The 18116-nt window shown below is 37.8% G+C and overlaps 1 protein-coding gene across 3 annotated transcripts in view; it reads right to left on the reverse strand.

The window, feature by feature from the left end:
• Nucleotides 1-18116, reverse strand: part of CDH13 (cadherin 13) — a 533860-nt gene that overhangs the window by 46711 nt on the left and 469033 nt on the right. For all 3 annotated transcript variants that reach the window (XM_065662579.1, XM_065662578.1, XM_065662577.1), the window contains exon 11: nt 12828-12970. In XM_065662579.1, the coding sequence (XP_065518651.1) occupies nt 12828-12970 (143 nt within the window). The remainder of the gene's footprint in view (nt 1-12827; nt 12971-18116) is intronic.

Below are 18116 nucleotides of genomic sequence, written 5' to 3' on the forward strand. Positions count from 1 at the left end.
AGTAGCCGAATAAACTCTGGAATTATTGCTGCACTGTGAGTGCATCCTAGGAGAGAAGTAAGTACCTGTGGTCTGGATTTGATAAACTACTAACTGTGTCAGAATGTAATTAGTCCTTCTAATAACAAACGTTACTAATGGTGACACTTCATCTGTTTCATGCACACATAAATGTATAACAAAGACAGAATTTTCATAGTTCTTTGCCTCTCCCCCTCCCCTTATCTCACACTTTGTCATCAGAAGGGCTAGGGTTGAGTTATTTTTAATGAAAAAGAAACTATTTTTCACTTTTTATTGGACTAATTGAATTTGCAGAAAGACTCCAATACATTTTTTGTTCTTGATATATTATTAAGTAAAGTCATACGGCAGAATGGATGAAAAGACGTTCGAGTGTTTGAAATATGATCATAAAAGCCAGCCTTTCATGCACTTAATTAAACTGCTGTCTTTAATTTTGAATGCATTATTTTCACACTGGACTGATAATGTCTTCTGCACTGCCCTTCTTATCTTTCTCTGAAGTCAGTAATATTAAAATCTGCCTTTTGAAATTAAGAAGCCAACAGCATTATGAATGTACCGTTATTTTGTCAAACACAGATATGGTTGCATTTTCTCTGCTGTGCAAATGTTTCACCTTCTTTGTATAGCTTATGGGCCAGCTAACTACTATGCACAAATAGAGAGAAAGGAAATTGCTTCTGTCCATTTCAATGACTTATTCTCTGGTTGGTTTTTATTTATAATGATTTAAACAAAATCTTCTGGTGATTTATGAAGACCTCCAAAAGAAAAATAAGCAAATGTGAAGGTCATAAACTGAAGCTTGTTAATATGCATGTCATAAAAAAATACAACAAAAAATGAGTCAAGGAAAAATGGTCACAACAGATCCACTGGGAATACGTGACTTTCATAAATTTGACAGTATTATGCCTTTGAAATAATTAAAAAATCACATGATGTCCAGACAGCTTTGGCTTTCAAATGAAAGATTTGATTTCCGAAATAACACTTCTCTTAATTTGGATTGTAAAACCTTGAAAGCAGAATTAATGTGCAAACTCAGACAAAAAGGACTCTGTCCAACAACCCTTGGGAGCAGGTTTTCAAAAGAGTTCCTCTCTCTTGGCCAGTTCTCCTGAGGCTGAATGCTTTAAACCTGTCACTGTCCTTAGGGTCATTTGGGACACAGATCATTTCAAACTTCTGCTAAGGCTCCCACAAGTGGCACAGCCATGAATATGCTATGACAAATATATGAATGCAACAATATTATTCAAGTGTGTAAAAGCTGCTAAAAAAGAGACTACTAATCTCACACTGAAAGTGAAAGTTTGGTATTGAATCCTGAGTTTAATAATGTAGGCTAAGACCGAGAACTTTTACAAGTAATCTTCAATGAGACTGAAATGTCAGTAATGTCTTCAAAGTTAGTTAAGGTCTGCAGGACTGGAACTTTGATCAGCAAAGTTTTTTGATCACTAAAATAGCACATATTCATCTTAGAACCTGCTGTAGTTAGAAATTCATGGTATACTTGTCTGGATTGTATCAGGACTGGTAATTTCTTCGCATCCTGGCTTTAGACTGCACACAAAGACAAGGGTAAAGCAGTTGATGTCATCTACCTGGACTTGTGTAAAGCGTTTGACACTGTCCCACACAATATCCTTGTCTCTAAATTGGAGAGATATCAATTTGATGGATGGACCACTTGGTGGATAAAGAACTGGCTGGATGGCCGCACACAAAGAGTTGTGGTCAATGGCTCAATGTCCAGCTGGAGACCGGTAACGAGTGGTGTCCCTCAGGGATGGGTGTTGGGACCGGTCTTGTTTAACATCTTCATCGCTGACATGGACAGTGGGATTGAGTGCACCCTCAGCAAGTTTGCCAATGACACCAAGCTGTGTGGTCCGGTTGATATGCTGGAGGGAAGGGATGCCATCCAGAGGGACCTTGACACGCTTGTGAGGTGGGCTGATGCCAACCTCATGAAGTTCAACCATGACAAGTGCAAGGTCCTACAGCTGGGTGGGCGCAATCCCAGGCACAGCTACATGCTGGGCAAAGAAGAGATTCAGAGCGGCCCTGAAGAGAAGGACTTGGGGGTGCTGGTCGATGAGAAAATGAACATGAGCCGGCTCCAGTGTGCGCTCGCAGCCCAGAAAGCCAGCCGTATCCTGGGCTGCATCCAAAGTAGCGTGACCAGCAGGTCGAAGGAGGTGATCCTGCCCCTCTGCTCTGCTCTTGTGAGACCTCACCTGGAGTATTGTGTGCAGTTCTGGTGTCCTCAACATAAAAAGGACATGGAACTGCTGGAACAAGTCCAGAGGATGCCACGAGGATGATCGGAAGACTGAAGCACCTCCCGTATGAAGATAGGTTGAGGAAGTTGGGGCTGTTCAGCCTGAAGAAGAGAAGGCTGCGTGGAGACCACATAGCAGCCTTCCAGTATCTGAAGGGGGCTTATAGGGATGCTGGGGAGGGACTCTTCATCAGGGACTGTAGTGACAGGACAAGGGGTAACGGGTTAAAACTTGAACAGGGAAAGTTTAGATTGGATATTAGGAGGAAATTCTTTCATCTTAGGGTGGTAAGACACTGGAGTCGGTTGCCCAGGGAGGGTGTGAGTGCTCCATCCCTGGCAGTGTTCAAGGCCAGGCTGGATGAAGACTTGGGTGGGATGGTTTAGTGTCAGGTGTCCCTGCCTATGGCAGCAGGGTTGGAACTAGATGATCTTGAGGTCCTTTCCAACCCTAACTATTCTATGATTTTATGATTCTATGAATAGTAGTCTGCAGCTAGGCAATAGCCACTGCTGTTGTAAGATGAAATTAGTGAAAAACAGACTAACAAAAGTAGTTCTACTTTATGAGTTAGAAAGTGCCATAGAAGATGATGAGATCTGTTGTCTGGGAACTAGAATCTGTAACGCAAGGGAGTGTTACCAGGTTTTAGTGCTATCAACATAAATGACCATATTGCTACCTTTAGATAAGAAAAAAAAATAGTTTCAAAAGAAATATTATAGGTACAGATTCTTTGTGTACTGCTGAATTTCAGTGAAAAGACATGCAAAATCATAGCAGAATTAGTAGTGTAAGGCCTTAAATTATAAGCCCTCTGTAGAAACACACAGCCAAGAAATTTGAAAACCGCCGTTCAATTGAGGTCCGAAAGGTTCCTGTAGGAACAACAATGGCATTTAGACATCAAACTATTCAAAGGCAACTGCCAATCAGGTACTTAGTTTCTTAAAAGATACCAATTATGCGCAATGATGGCCATGAACCAAGATGACATTTCTCTTAAGTGTCAAAACTTGAATAAAATGGCATGTCTAACAAGCCATCACACGGTTGAATGGCTGATGATGCATTTAATCTGAGCATAACATTTTTATAGACATGAAAAGCCATTTTATGTTCCTCTTTCTAGTTTTCCTACAGAAATGTGATGCTGTTACATACAGATTTCTAACATGGCTGAGCTGTGCTCTGTGAAATTAAAGACAGTAATTGGACTGCTTTGAATCTGAATTAAGACATTCTTAATCAGTTCACATTGAAATGCCAACAGCATTCATTTATTTGAAATGACAGCAAAAATACAGAGCTAAGAATCGAGGTTTCCTGGTATGAGTCACACAGTAAGTCAAACACCCCTAAAAACTCAGTGAAGGCTGGGAACCTAATTTTTTTAGGAATATCCAAAGAAAAACTTATTGTGTGACTGAGGTTTGCCTATATGGCACCTTATTTCTTAGCACAATGTAAACACTCCTGCATTTCTATCTTGCCTTCTTGCTGCTAGCATCAAAAAAGACTGACTGAGGGATCTGAACTGCAAGAGTAAGTCTGCAGTAATGTCTCAATATCTCACTGTGTCTTGGTCAGGCATATCTACAGCCGCTTTAAAACAGTCAATGCAGAAGCTAATAAACACATAACATCAAATTATTAATGTCAAAGTTGTTTTCATATCTTTCAACTCAAAGTGTGATTTTAATGGATCATTTTAAGTTCCTACATGTTTTCATTTAATGCTGAGGAAGCCATGAAGAATACAAAGCTGGCTACAGGTATCTGGGCCCTGTCAACCTGCAGTTTTCACATTCAGTAGTGTTTTTCTCTACTAACTGAGCTCTATAAACAACAGCAATAGGGGGAGAAACAATTTAGGCACTTCATTTTTGGAATCACAACAGTTATCAGATTTAGACACGCTAGTTTTTCCTAGAAGTAAGGCTGAGCATGTGTAGGTAAAAGCAGCCATCCATCAATGTTAAATTGTTAGTGTGTACTTAGAGAAGCTAGTCAGAAATGTTTCAAGATAGAGTTGTTAAGAGAAAAAAAAAAGTCATAAAGGTTTATTCCTTTTGTTCCAGCTTTCCTTTTTTTGATTTGCAGCAAATCTCAAGATTAGCCTAAACGACCCTGAATGACCCTTAGATTTTTCCAAGCATTCAAAAACTTAAGGTTAGTTTAGATAGCTCTTGCAGAGGTGGATATTCCTTAAACTAGTGGAAAGTTTCTAAAGAACATTGATGCTTTAAGTATAAAATCATATTTGGTCAACAGACCACCCTAAATCAAAGAATTAAACTGTTGTTTGTCCGTCTTACTTTGAGATTTCTGAGTTCTAAAATTTTTAAATCCCTCTTTAGAATAACTGAGGTGCATTTTTTTTTATTTTTTCTTTTAAAATTAGTTATTTTAAATATTTTTATTTTAAAATCCAAAGGATATGATAAACTAAACAAACTGGGTACAACAATAATATTGATTGGGCAAAAAAGATTTCATTTAATTCATGAAAACTAACAGGAAAATCCTCAGAAATATTTTCCTTTCTTGTTTGATTTTTTAATTTTTTTTTAGTTTGACACCAAACTTAACTTATCTAAAATAAAATAAGTTGCACAAGGGAGAAAAAGAATTCTCAAACAAAAAGAAGTACATCTCCATATGTTATGTGAAAATGAGCTTTAAATAAATCAGATGAAAATTGCTTTATTTGTAAATAATATAATTTGTTTAGTGGCACGGCTAAGGAACAAAGTTTAATAACCAACTAACAAGAAAAATGCCAGGCACACAAAGCAAAAAGTGTTAAGTTTTGGAGGAAATGAGACTGTGAGTTCTCACTGAAATTTAGAAAGTTCACCTAATGGTAACAAAAGTTAAACACAGAAAATCTCTACTTAGAGCTCTAATGGTTTGCATCCTGGTCATTATGGCGAAGGAATACATATGTAAATACTTATAAATCTAATTAGAAACAAATATACATATATATAAAGGATTTTAATTTGAACTATTATACTTTTTTTTTTTTTTAAGAATATCAGAGACCTTGAATTCTGGCAATAATTATCAGATTTCCAATGAAGTCAACCATTCCAGAGAATCCAGCTGCCACACATATCTAAGCTACAGTAATCCTGGAGGACAGAACAGTTTTTAGGAAGAGTGGAGCATGAACTGTCCCTTTTCACATGCTCATTATGAATGGTAGGAAGACTTCTGTACTCATTTCTTCTTATTAAATTAAGCTTCTAGCACCATCAAATTAATACATATTATCTATGCCCTTCTATGCCATGATGTTGAAATTACAAGACCACTTAATTCCTAGAGCAAGCAATGGGATATTGAGTGTCATACAGATTCCCTCTCAAGCTGAGTGGAAACTCATTTATTTAAAATATTATTGGAATATTTATGCTTTACCATTTAGCAGCATTTGTTAATCCACTTGCACTATCACTTATGTAACCCTGAAGCTCAGCTCCAACTTTTTTCCCCCACTTCCAAATTTTTTGCTGCCTAACAAAGCTACACATGTACAAAATGGGTCATCAGTCACAGTAAGAACAGTTTTTCACCATATTTAAGCAGGAAAAAAAACGCCTTTGAGAATGTGGGTTTGCTAATTTCTGGCACAACTACCTTTCCTCTGAACTATCATGAATAAAGCCTTATCTCTATAAACTATACCTGAATCATGGTGATATTGAGGGCTGTTTGGAACTGCAATGATGCCTACAGAATTTCCTTCATCTTATTCCCATGTAAGTACCTGTAAAGTGTAAGACTGCCTAGGATCTGTTCTGGGATATAGATTTTCACCAGATTATCTTGTTTTCAGCTCTACATCTTCCTGGAGAAGAATACAGCAAGAAAGGAAGAGAGTAAAGAATGAAGAGAGCATTGTAGAAGTTCCCAAATTGTCTTGAGGAGCAGCCAGTCTGTGAACTATGTGGTTAGGCTGAGTAAAAGTTCCCTCTTTAAAATTACTATACTTCAAATATGGGCTTCAAGAAATAATGCTTCATGCTTTCTAATGATATGACTATGAGAATCTGAACACTAATTTCTGCCTCCTTTGTGATTCCACACCCCACACCCACACCCCTCCACCCCCCACCCTCACCCCCATGTTGTTTTTCTAATCAGAAAATGTGTGCATCCGAGCTGATTTGGCAGCTGGTACCCTCACTACAGGCATAAATCCCATTCAGGCAGGCATGTTCCGTCGCAGTTTGTGCTCAATCTGAACTTTGCTAATGGTTCAACTGTAGTAAATGGATCCAATAGCATGGGAAGATACCAAGGTTTGGGTGTGCCACTCAGAATCTGACATATTTGAAAACAGGTCTCATAAATGCCATATGCTGACATTTTGTATTAAAGAGATCCTAGATTTCCCATGAGTTGAAATTTTCTATGCATTTCTTGTCTGTATTGCATATAGATATTTGTCAAAATGTGTAAAATACATAGTCTTTAAAAGTTACATCTTTCATTCAGTCACTCAAATAATATATGCAGATCCTATTTTTCAGTAATTACATTTCCAAAGAGCAGAGTTCTTTCAGCATATCAAATTGCTACTGACATATGCCATCCGTCTTAAATACTGTTTTCAGCATTCTAATTTCTTTTTCTAATCATGGGTCCGTGATGACAAATTAAAACAATATTTTGCGTGCAATTCATATTTTACCAAAATTTAAAATGGCAAGAAAAGGATGAGTATTCAATTTATTTTCTCTTCTCAATTAATACAGCAATTAAGATAAGGGGTATAAAACCAGCTTAATTGGGTTGCCATGGCAACTAATTGCCCATTTTTATTTTTTTTTCCAAAATAGCATGTTTTAGGTGGAATCACTCTGCAGTAATTTAATTATGTACATCATGAAGCAAGAGGACAGGTTAGATAGATGTAAGGAAAAGTTCTAACTGCAAATTGTCACACATCCCTCTGTTGCTCCAGCACTTTCTAGATGTCGTCTGTTACTGTTCAGTTCACATAGTACAAAATGGATATATTTCTTTTTAAAGATTGGGAGTATCGAAACTTGCACAATAAATGGGATTTGGAATTGCTTGGGTGTAGTTCAGCTGGTCCTTGGAAACAGGGAAAGAAGACCCCGATTCACTTCTTCCTCGTTTTGCTATGCATATGCCGCAGGGGAAAGGCAGTAGTGCCACTCAACTGGCTGCTTTGTATATGCAACTGGACACAGCAATAACAGGTTGTGGCTTTTTTAGCTGGCCAATGTAGCCCAAACAAACGCTGGAATCACACCAATTTAGAGTCACACCTTTTTATGTGCCTCCACATCTCCTAACCCTTACTTTGCTCAAATTCCATTAAACAGAAGTCTCTGCTCCTGGAGCTTATTTCCAGCAGCTCAGCCCTGCCTGTGCCTGCTGGTGGCTGCTGTGGCAGTGCTTCTCCTGCCAAACACTTGGGTGGTGTTGTCACACAGGGAGAAAACTACTTTTGGGAAACAGCTCCTTTCAGTCATGCGGAGTTGCTGTAAGAATTTAACTTGCGCTTACTGTGACTTAGTGCTCTTAAAGCTACATCAGTTAAATTTTTGAACCCTTAATCCCATCTCTGAGCATGTTTACCACCTGGAAGACATGTCACATTTTTAAGGACATTTACCCCCCTCTATGTTTTAATGTAGTAGGAGTACTTGTAGTCCCAGTCTTTGTCTCAATGGTTCCCTGGTGATGAAAAAGGCATCACGCTTCCATTACCTGAGGGGATGGCTCTCAGTGGGAGCCCATCACTGCTGGGCTTTGCAGCATCATGGTAGCATGAGGAGAGCTAAAAAAAAAGCTGAAAACTGTATTTAACCAGATCAGCAAGACTGAGTACTATCGTTTCCTCACTTGGCGCCAGCAGCTGACACATTTGAACAGCATAAGTGGTTTTGCCATGTATCAGGCAAACAAAGGTAACCAAAGCTTTTCTTTTAGAGAGATAGATAGAAAATGCTGTGTAAAGGAAACATTAACTAGGGTATCCTGCCCGTCTGCAAGATAACATAAGTGATTATTGCATAACTATGGTGAATCTAGATATGTTTTATTAAAGGAAAGGGAGAAACCCATTTTAACTTTTTTAGATTTCACGTTTCCTAGATATATTTTAGCTTCACTGCTAAAATTTTTGTGTTTTGCTCCTCACTTTCTGTTTCTAGATTGTGACCTAAACTCTCACAATATAGAGGAAAAAAGACCATTCCTGGAGAGTTCTTAGCATGACTGACTTTATGAAGGAAGCAAACACGTATTCTGCTTTATGACAGTCATCCCAAATACTCCACTGTGGAATGAAATCTGTAGGATGACACTATAACACAGGAAATTTGAGTGGTCTTTTCTGACTGGATTTCTCAAACTCAGATGATGTCCTGTCTGTATTTAACATGTGTGTTTTACAATTACATTCCCAATAACCGCACTGTGTGCTTGTTATACTGAGTTGGTTTTAGTGATTAGAATTCTAATTTCAGGAAATAAAATTATTACCATTATTGGCACTTTTGTTAATTAAATGAAATCTCTGGTATTTTCCAAGTTTGCATAAACCTGGCTTTGTCTCATTATGAGCTCATTCTCAGATTAAACACAGTTTATGACACTTTAATGTGTTAACTCTGCTTCATGATTATTTCCTACTGGTGTTTAACTTCTTCTTTAATAGACCAGAGACTCTATGTCCACACAAGTCTTTAATAAAAAGTTTCAAATTTTAAAGCACTAATGTGACCTTTACTGAAATCAAAAGTACAGAGAAAATTAGGATAATAATTCAAAAATATCCTTTAAGTGAATTTTCCCCCAATAAGTCAGAATTTATTATCTACAAAATTAATACTGTCTCCATCAGTGTTCTTACACATTGTTTCAATTATGTTTGAGACAGAAAAAGGAACCATTTAAATCAGAAATAATATGATTCATACTTTACTGCAGTTAATATGCTGAAATCAGATCATTTCAGATAATGCTGAAAAATAATACTATAAAATTAAAAAAATATCACAAATGACTAAATTACTTCCTGCATTGGAAAGACTATTTTCGATTGTCCATTCATGGTACTGGTATTCATGTCCATACATGGTTACTGGTAAAGAATAGTTTGGTGATTTGCAGAAAAAAAAAGATAAAGATATGATGGGTTTATGTAAAAAACTACCAAGCATGAAGCTCCTCTTTTTATTTCTGACAGAAATCTTCGACATTTTACAAATAAGAAAAATGCCCTGGCACTTGTCCCCTGTGCTGAAGCGCAGCAACAAGAAGCCAGTGCGTGTTGAATCCAATGACAGGTTCTCTATTGACATCAGGGAAAGAGGATGAAAAAAGTATCGCTGTGGGTTTTGTTTTCAGCTGCCTCCACTCTTCACCCAAAATAGCACACAAATGTGAGGCCATAATAGGACAACGGTATTTTTTCTGGAATTATATAAACTCTATATGCTGTCAATATTAATAGAAAATAATATTTACCATTTTAGTGTATGCCTAAGGTCCGTTAGCAATGTCTAAGGTCTTATTTGATTTTAGAACCTCACCTGATTACAAATGCTGTTAAAAGGCAGCTCACAGCTCAAACACCCTCCACCAGTAAGCATCATGTTTGCAGTCCCTTATACGGACAATTAGCAAAGTTAACACTACTGAAACTTGTGCAGGTGCTGTCAGAAACTGAACCAGGGGAAGAGGGATGAGACACTGTTGATGTGGCCACACAGACATGCAGACCTCTAACTGAACAGGCTTGTTTGAGAGCATTGCAAGCACTGAGGTGCTGCATTATGCTTGGAGCTGTGCTGGGCACCAGCTCACACTGCTGCACTGTGCACTGGACACTACCAGGGCTCTTCTATATTCCTCAGTTAAGAGAAGGGAAGTCGATGGCAGCTCAGACTTCCTCAGTGCATGTGCCACTCATCTCACATTTGAGCTGGAGATAAAAAGATAGGCAAACTAAATAATAAGTTGCATTTAATGCTTTTGGAAATAGTGTCTCTGATTATGTTTTTCTCTATCCTCTCTTTCCTTTTCACCTGAAGCCTGTTTGCCAAAGCAAATGATTTGCTTTATTGGAAATGCCTCTGAATGTTCATTTTATCATTTTATCTCATTTGGCAATTCTTAATCCTACCTTTTTTCTGCCCTCTCACATAAAACTCCTGACCATATTAGCTGCTATTAGACTAACCTGAACAGAGAGACTTGCAGTCCATGGACAATGCTGGTTTAAAGAAAATGAATGCAGACATGTTCAATCTATTTTTCTTCCTTTTAAAGTTAATATAAGCTTCTCTTAAAGTCCTGAAAGAATTCTGCATTCATTCCATACTATCCTACCATAATTTGGCTTGTCATCTAACGTAATACACCTTTTCAAGACAGACATTAGCTATGATTGGTAGAAAAATGAAGTGGGCTTCGCAACTTTGCAAGTTAGCATTATTAGTGGTCTGGAAATAACTAGGGGAACACATTCCCAGTGGTATTATCTGTTCCAGTCATAACTTCAGGGGACAAGACAGACCTGCCCCTTGAAATCAGTTGTAAAATTTCCTTTAGCCACAGAATAGACTGAGATTGCAGAGTGGTACCACATGGAGCAACCTGTGAAAACAGCAATACAGCCACAACAGACAGTGTGGGAACTGCAGCTTGCCTGTCCCTCTGAAGCCTGCCCAAGGAGCAGCACTGATGCCCTACAGGCCCCAGCATCACTCTCCTGGTCGGCATTGACCAGAGGTAGGTGTCTCTGCATGGTTGAGTCTGGGGTTCTGGAGCTGCTCCTGCTCCTCTTGACTCCCCACTTCCCACTCTTACGTATTGATACAGACCAGCAGAGCTTTTTTCCAGTTACCAACCTGTCTCTATGTTTAATGTGTTCCACAAATAGCTGGATAGTTAATCCAGGGTGATACAGACCACAAGGTTAATATCAGCTATTTAAGTTCTGCTGTTTATTGCCACTTCTACATGTAGCTGAGCTACATACAGTGAAGTAGTACCATACTCCTGGATGATCATTATTAACACTTTAGCATGGCAGTACTAAATGTACACATGTGGTTTCCAATTACTTCATTCAAAGAAATCAATAATGTTGGTGTAGATTAGCTCCTGCACTAATTGTACTGCAGAAATACAAATAGACACAGCAATAGCCACCAGAATTACATGCTGACTCAGTGCCACAACTGAGCAGGATTCCTTTCTGTAATATCTTCTCTTGCTCTGCTCTTCACCTTTCCCATCTTTCACTTTTCCAGAACAAAAAAAAAATATCTGGGAATTAAGAATGGTCACTTAGCAGTGAGGTTCTTGGCTTAGAATAGATGAGCACTGCCTGTTACCACCCTAAGCACAACAAAAAGGTAAGCCCCCAAATCCACTTTCATTCAGGCTAGTTTCCAAAGTTGGGAATATTCAGCTTCTTGTTCTATCTATTCTCTTTGAGAATACTCGACTTCACGTTTAAACCGTATTCAACCTTGCCCTTTTGATAGTCCCACAATAATGTTATCCTGAATTTTTACTTTCATTGTAAAATGACAGTTCCCAGTGTATCAGATTTTAAGATGGCATTTAAAAACTCTTTATCCAATAGCAAGTAAAACACAGAAATAAGTTTAGTGCCACATTTTCTATGGAAATGTCCTAAGAAAAATATGTATATGAATATATAAGTAAATCATCATCTCAGCAGAATTCTTTTTCTTTCATACTTAAGGCGATATTTTCTTTTTCCTGTCAGGCCCTGCAAATGTTCCCTGAGTCATGTGGTTACAAAAATGTAAAATTACTCTCCTAAAAAGAACATTTTGCAATTCATCACTAGGGCTAAACCAGCTGCAGCTGTGAACAAGTGTTATATTACAGACAAATCTTTTATTTAGTTTGTGCCTTTAGCTCTGAAGACTTGGAACGTTCAGAATTTTCTCTTCCTTTCTCTGCTCCAAAGTCACTCACTGAATTTTCACTAGATAGATAGTTTAATTTTGATTATATTTGACAGAAGGAACTTTAACCCACACAATATGTAAAAAAATTTTCTTTTTAACAAGGGTTTTTGCTCATGTCTTTATTGTTACAGTCATTGTATTGAATGGAACAGAATCCAGCATATCAAGGAAGAGTTGTTATTGGTATTTAGGTGCCTTAGGCTTACTATCTGTTCAAATATTATGAAGAAATTAACTCTGATAAAGAAGATTTATGACTTTCTGAGAATGTTCACAGACTGTTTACATCTAGCATTCAGATCTCAGTGTAGGAACAAACTCTTCTAAGCTTGAAGTTTTAAATTAATTCCTCTGTTTGTCACAATGATATCCAATAACTTTAGGTGGCCACCTGGCAAAGGGTTGAAGCACAAACTGAACATCACACATGAACATTTCTGAAAAGAAAATTTCAAGCAGGGGAAAAAAAAGACATGTGCTTTAATGAATATGGTCCGTAATAGTTACTCACCATTGTCAATTGCCAGAAAGAGAGCCGTGTATGTGTCATTTTGAACATAGACAGATTCCCGATCCAGAGGAGCAGTGGTAATAATGGTACCATTGGTAGGGCTGATTTCTAGCCATCCTGCTGGATCCTTGTAAATTGAATACCTAAATAAAAACATAGAAGTTGTTAACAGATTACATATCTAGATATAAAAGCATTACATTACTACAGAGAATATGTCTTTGTACTCGCTGGCTTTCATGGGGTTGATACTTAAAAAACACACTTTAAAACTTGTGCTTTCCCTTTGAGGTGGTTCACTATTGTTAGCCTGATCTGACAGATGGAGATACAGAGTGGTTTGAGTCAATTTCTTTGGATACATACATCTCCCACAAGCTTAGCACAGAAATCAATATTTAAAATATTTTGTAGGATTTGTTTCCTACCACTGTGTTATACACCTGAGTACCTGAACACTTGCCCTGGCCTTGGCATCAACAATGGTATTTAGAGACTTCATGAATACTCTCCCAGTCCTCCTTATTCCAGACTTAAAATTGTGGCCGGACTAGGAGTTATAGTTGTATGAGCTTTTTTTTTTTTTTTCTTTCTTTTTTTTTTTTTTTTTTTTAATAATTTGTTATTTTGGATGAGGCTAGAAATGTAATAATTTGTGAGGTATGGTAACGAAAAGAGTGTTAGATTAGGGATTCACCAGGTATAACACAAACTGATTATATACAGACCCAGCTTCTGTACATGTGTTCTGCAGTCTGTGATCTGTAATTTCCTGCTGCTACTGATTCAAAGAGATACTCAGAATCTTGGAATAATTCAATCACATACATGTCTAAATAAGAATTTGAAAATGCTGTCTGTCAAGATCCCTCAGTACAAAATTCTTTGTTGTGCTTTCTTTACATTAGTCAGTACAAATATTTAGACCACGTTACTGGAAATACTTAGAGAGACTGTAGAGTATATGCACTGAGAACTGCCCTGCTTGACTGAAGTAACATAAGAATGTTCATGATTAGGGCCTAATTCTATAATCAGTTAAATATATTAAGTAGTATAACAACACAGAGCTGAATTAACTGGCACAAATTCCCTCTCCAATGAAAAGTGTGAATATTTAAAACCAAAGCTCCAAACATATAATCAATACTTAGTATGACAACCTGTTAATCTTTTTTGTAGTGAACTGTTATAGGTCATAAACAGCCATACAATTTTCTATAGCCATTTTAAATTGTAATTGATATGAAACCTGTTATTTAATAAGTATGTGCCTAGCCAGTGCCTCTTAGTGGCATGCATCTGAAAGGTGTCCCATGAGATAATGCTGCCAAAAATAATTTGTCAGTGCAACTGTTTCCTGAGGGGATAATCAGAAATAACAGATTGTTAGAGGGCTAAAACCAAGTAAGTAAAATTAAATAAAATGGCAGTTGCTAGAATAGGAAAGAATAAATTGCAGACAACAAAGACAGACATGGTCTCACTGAATACTTATTGCAGAGGCTTGCACTGGTCTCTTGTGCTGCTGGAAAGAGGTAAAATAAGTTGTGATTCATTGCCAGATCCCTCTAGTAGACTGTTAAGGTATGGCCAATGCCATAGCTAACAACAAAGGACAATGTGCAGCTGTCCCATCCAGCTGCCTCTTATCCACAGTCCTCATGTCAGACCTCAGTCCCATCTAATTTGTGCTTTTGATCTGCCCAGTTATTTTGATCCGATGGAGTTTGAGAACTTTGAATTTCTGCAGGGATCTCAGAAGAGCTGGGCAGAGCCACAGCTCCGGGCTGTCAGAAGCCATCAGCATCATTCATTATTCGTGCAGCAGATTTTTCTGTGCTCGAGCAGTAGGTCTGATCATTTGGCTGAAGATAAAAGATAACGAAAAGTAAATGACTTAGTGCATGGCTTGAGCTTAAATTTTGTCATTAAGATTACATTGTTAGAGACCATTGAATGAACTGAACGGATTTCATCTCCCCCTCATACCATGAAACTCCCCTCCAACATCTGAAATAATGCCATGGGAAGATGACATTAAGATAGGGTTTTTTTTCCTCTCATGTAAGTTAGAAGAAGTTAGAATGGACTTAGAGCCTTTGAATAATAAATTTTAGGCTTGGACACCCTACTATTCAGCAGGAAGAAAACATAATTGTTAAAAAGGGAAAAGTTCTGGGCAAACTGGCTTCCTCATGCATAAATGAGGCAGTGCACGTACAGATATATGCAGATTGCAGGCCAGAAACATTGGCATCTTGTTCCCAGACCACAGATCAGGTACCCACCATAACTGCATTAACTAGAGGCAGAGCAAGCCTTGAATTTATATGTGCCTTAAAAAGAACAGGGCTCCAGAACCCCTGTGAATTTGTCAAGTGGCCCACAGGTCCATTTAAATAAACTATTCCATAGGTTGACATTATACTTCAAAGATTGTTGAGGTACTCTTATTTAAGAAGATTGGTAGTCCAAAGAAAAGATTGTAAGTTCTGTCACGGAAAAATTAAATTGCTTTTAGCACAAAGCCTCCTTTTAACACATCAGAGTCACTTCTCACAAAAAAATTATGTTTCCTCAACATTTCTTTGGTGCATCTCCAGGGTAAGTGATATTATCCTCCAGAAGATGAACATGGCTAATTTCGGAGGTGCTAACAGACAGCCCTGTCCACACAACTGCTGTTTTTTACCAAGACCTTGCTTCAGGCTTGAAAAACGTGACCTCTTCAGGGCTGCTGAACCAAATTCACTTTGCCAGGGTATGTAAGACCACATCGGTGTTCAGGCAGCCTGTTTCAGAATCAAAAATTTGTTTTTATGAGCTGCTATTATGTTAAAATAAAATACAGGGCAAGTCTGGAACTCAGAACCTTTTGGAATTTATGAGAAACAGAGACAAATACTAAAACCACTTGGCTTGCTCGTGCTTCCACTAAAGTCATTCAGAGTTTCACCACTGGCTTCCCTAGGAGCAGAAATTATCCCTTAGAGAGTATGTGGAAAAGAATCAAAGGCAAGCACTATTCCACAGTGAGACATTCTACAACTTAATGTGTCCTTCCACTTAATAATGATTTCAACATTAATCAATACCTGAACTCTATCTCCCATAAAAATGAGTTGCTAGAATAGTAACAATGCAGATCCTTATTTCATTTCATTTCACTTCACTTCTTTGTTTCTTTTTTTATTGTTGTTTTTACAACTTCTCAACGAAGGTATGCACAAAAATATGAAACAAGGGCAGGCTGAACAATTCCTCGTCTATTGTAAAACTGCAAATTCTCAATTAACCCTGAAACAATTTAAGAAGATTCAACACTTCTAAAGTAATGAGAATTTAAAATAGATTGTATTATCTTCCCTGATTGCTCTACAAAGCACTGCTGGCTGTGCAAATAAAAAACTGAATTGTATAACCTGTGATTTGGCACAGGATATTGTAAAAGTAGTACTTTGTCTTTCCCACCACATTTTTTACTTATTGTAAGAGTTTATTGCAGTACGGTTAAGATGATTGTTCCTTTTGCAATTTTTTGAGGACTCTGCTCACAAAGGGTTTAGAACAGACTCATTAAGAAAAGCACTATAATAGAATTATAGAATACTAAGAAGTTTCACTTCCTATTTCTAACTTTAGTGGGATCTGCCGATTGCACAGCAGTTTCGAAAATCAGACCATTTTTCTAGGTGGTTAAACAAGAACTTACAGGTCTGCGTGTAGCTATGCAGTTTTGAAAATCATCATAAGTTCACCAATACATCTGTATGGGTGTATACAGAACTGTGTTCTCTGGTACGCCAGCTACTGTTTAGTTTGAACTTATTTTATACAGCAGTACTGAAATTTTTTGCTCCTTTGTGGAGTTTCTTTTTTTTTTTTTTTTTTAAATTTTAAACCATGCCAATAACTTACTGATCCCAAGGGATTATACGACAATACGACAACAAGGCATGGGCAAGTGGGTTTAACTTATTGATCGTGACCTCCTCGCACTAGGTTCAGGACCTTGTACTATCTATAAGCCAGGTATTGCAAAGGAAGCAGAAAACAACCAATTTCCTTAGACTGGAAAGCATCTGCTGTAAGGTTGAAGTGTACAACTTAAATACAGACCCACAGATAGAGAGGCTGTAGATACAGACAAGACACACAAATCAAAATATGCACTTGGACTATTTGGTGCAAAACTCAAGTAGCAAATACATAGAAATAATTTGAAATTTATAAATGGCATCTTCCCCTTCCTGTAGCATAGCAAAATCATTCTGAGAACACTTCCTGGGGTTGGTAACAGATGTGTGGTGCCAGTGGCCAGCAGCTTGATTAGCACAGAAGATCCTTACACAGAACAGTGGTTATACTGTGGATGCAAAAATCTAATCAGAGCCACAACCTTGTACTAGACACAAAAGGAATTTCACAGCCAACAGCGCAATATCACAGGGTGCCAGAGGAGAGCAGCTGGACATTCAGGCACAGGGTAAGATGCTGCTTTTGGCAAGGACTTCCTGAGCTTGGGGGGTGCCAGACTTTTCCCATGTGCAGTCAAGTGGTCTTGGCCATTATGCTTTAACAGAAAGAGAAGGAAGGCAGAACGAAGCAGTGCCAAATCTGTGCTGAATCATACATCTGCACCAGTGTGATGTGTGGCATTGACAAGGGTAAAGGTGAGCAATTTAGATAGGCTTGGAAGGGTTTTCAGCCTTGCGCTTCTGGAGACTGATCAAGTCATGTTGTGCCGAGACTGCCAATGGCCAGAAAGACTCAATGAAGTGGTACAGTGACACTGGCCCCATGAATATATGTCTGATTCTGCAGTTGGGCTTTGCTCTGATATGGTGAGGATGTATTTCTGCCCTGAAAAGCTGTTTAAAGTGTAAAACCTGTAAATCATTGTGAAAGGACTGAGAATGTAGAGCAATGAGGGTAAGAAGGTGTACCCAGATAGACAGAATAGAAAATAATAATTTGAACAACTTTCTAAAGATGCAGAAAGGTATTTACTGGCATTTTCAAACTGTATAGTTGATCATCTCCTTGTTTGAAATTATGTGCAAAATAGAGTTAAACCCAGATGAGTAAAAATTCATATTTTCTGTGATACATACGTAAATATACGTGTGTGTGTGTGTGTGCTTACTGGTCTTGGGTGAAACTGAAACTGTTAAAATATTGAAAGTATCCATTTTGATAGTTTCAATCTGACCAGCAGGAGTCAGTATCAGAAATACAATTTTTCATACATTACATTTCCGTATCATATTTACTGCTTTTAAGGAT

The sequence above is a fragment of the Lathamus discolor genome, chromosome Z (assembly GCF_037157495.1).
Source record: "Lathamus discolor isolate bLatDis1 chromosome Z, bLatDis1.hap1, whole genome shotgun sequence".
NCBI lineage: Eukaryota > Metazoa > Chordata > Aves > Psittaciformes > Psittacidae > Lathamus > Lathamus discolor.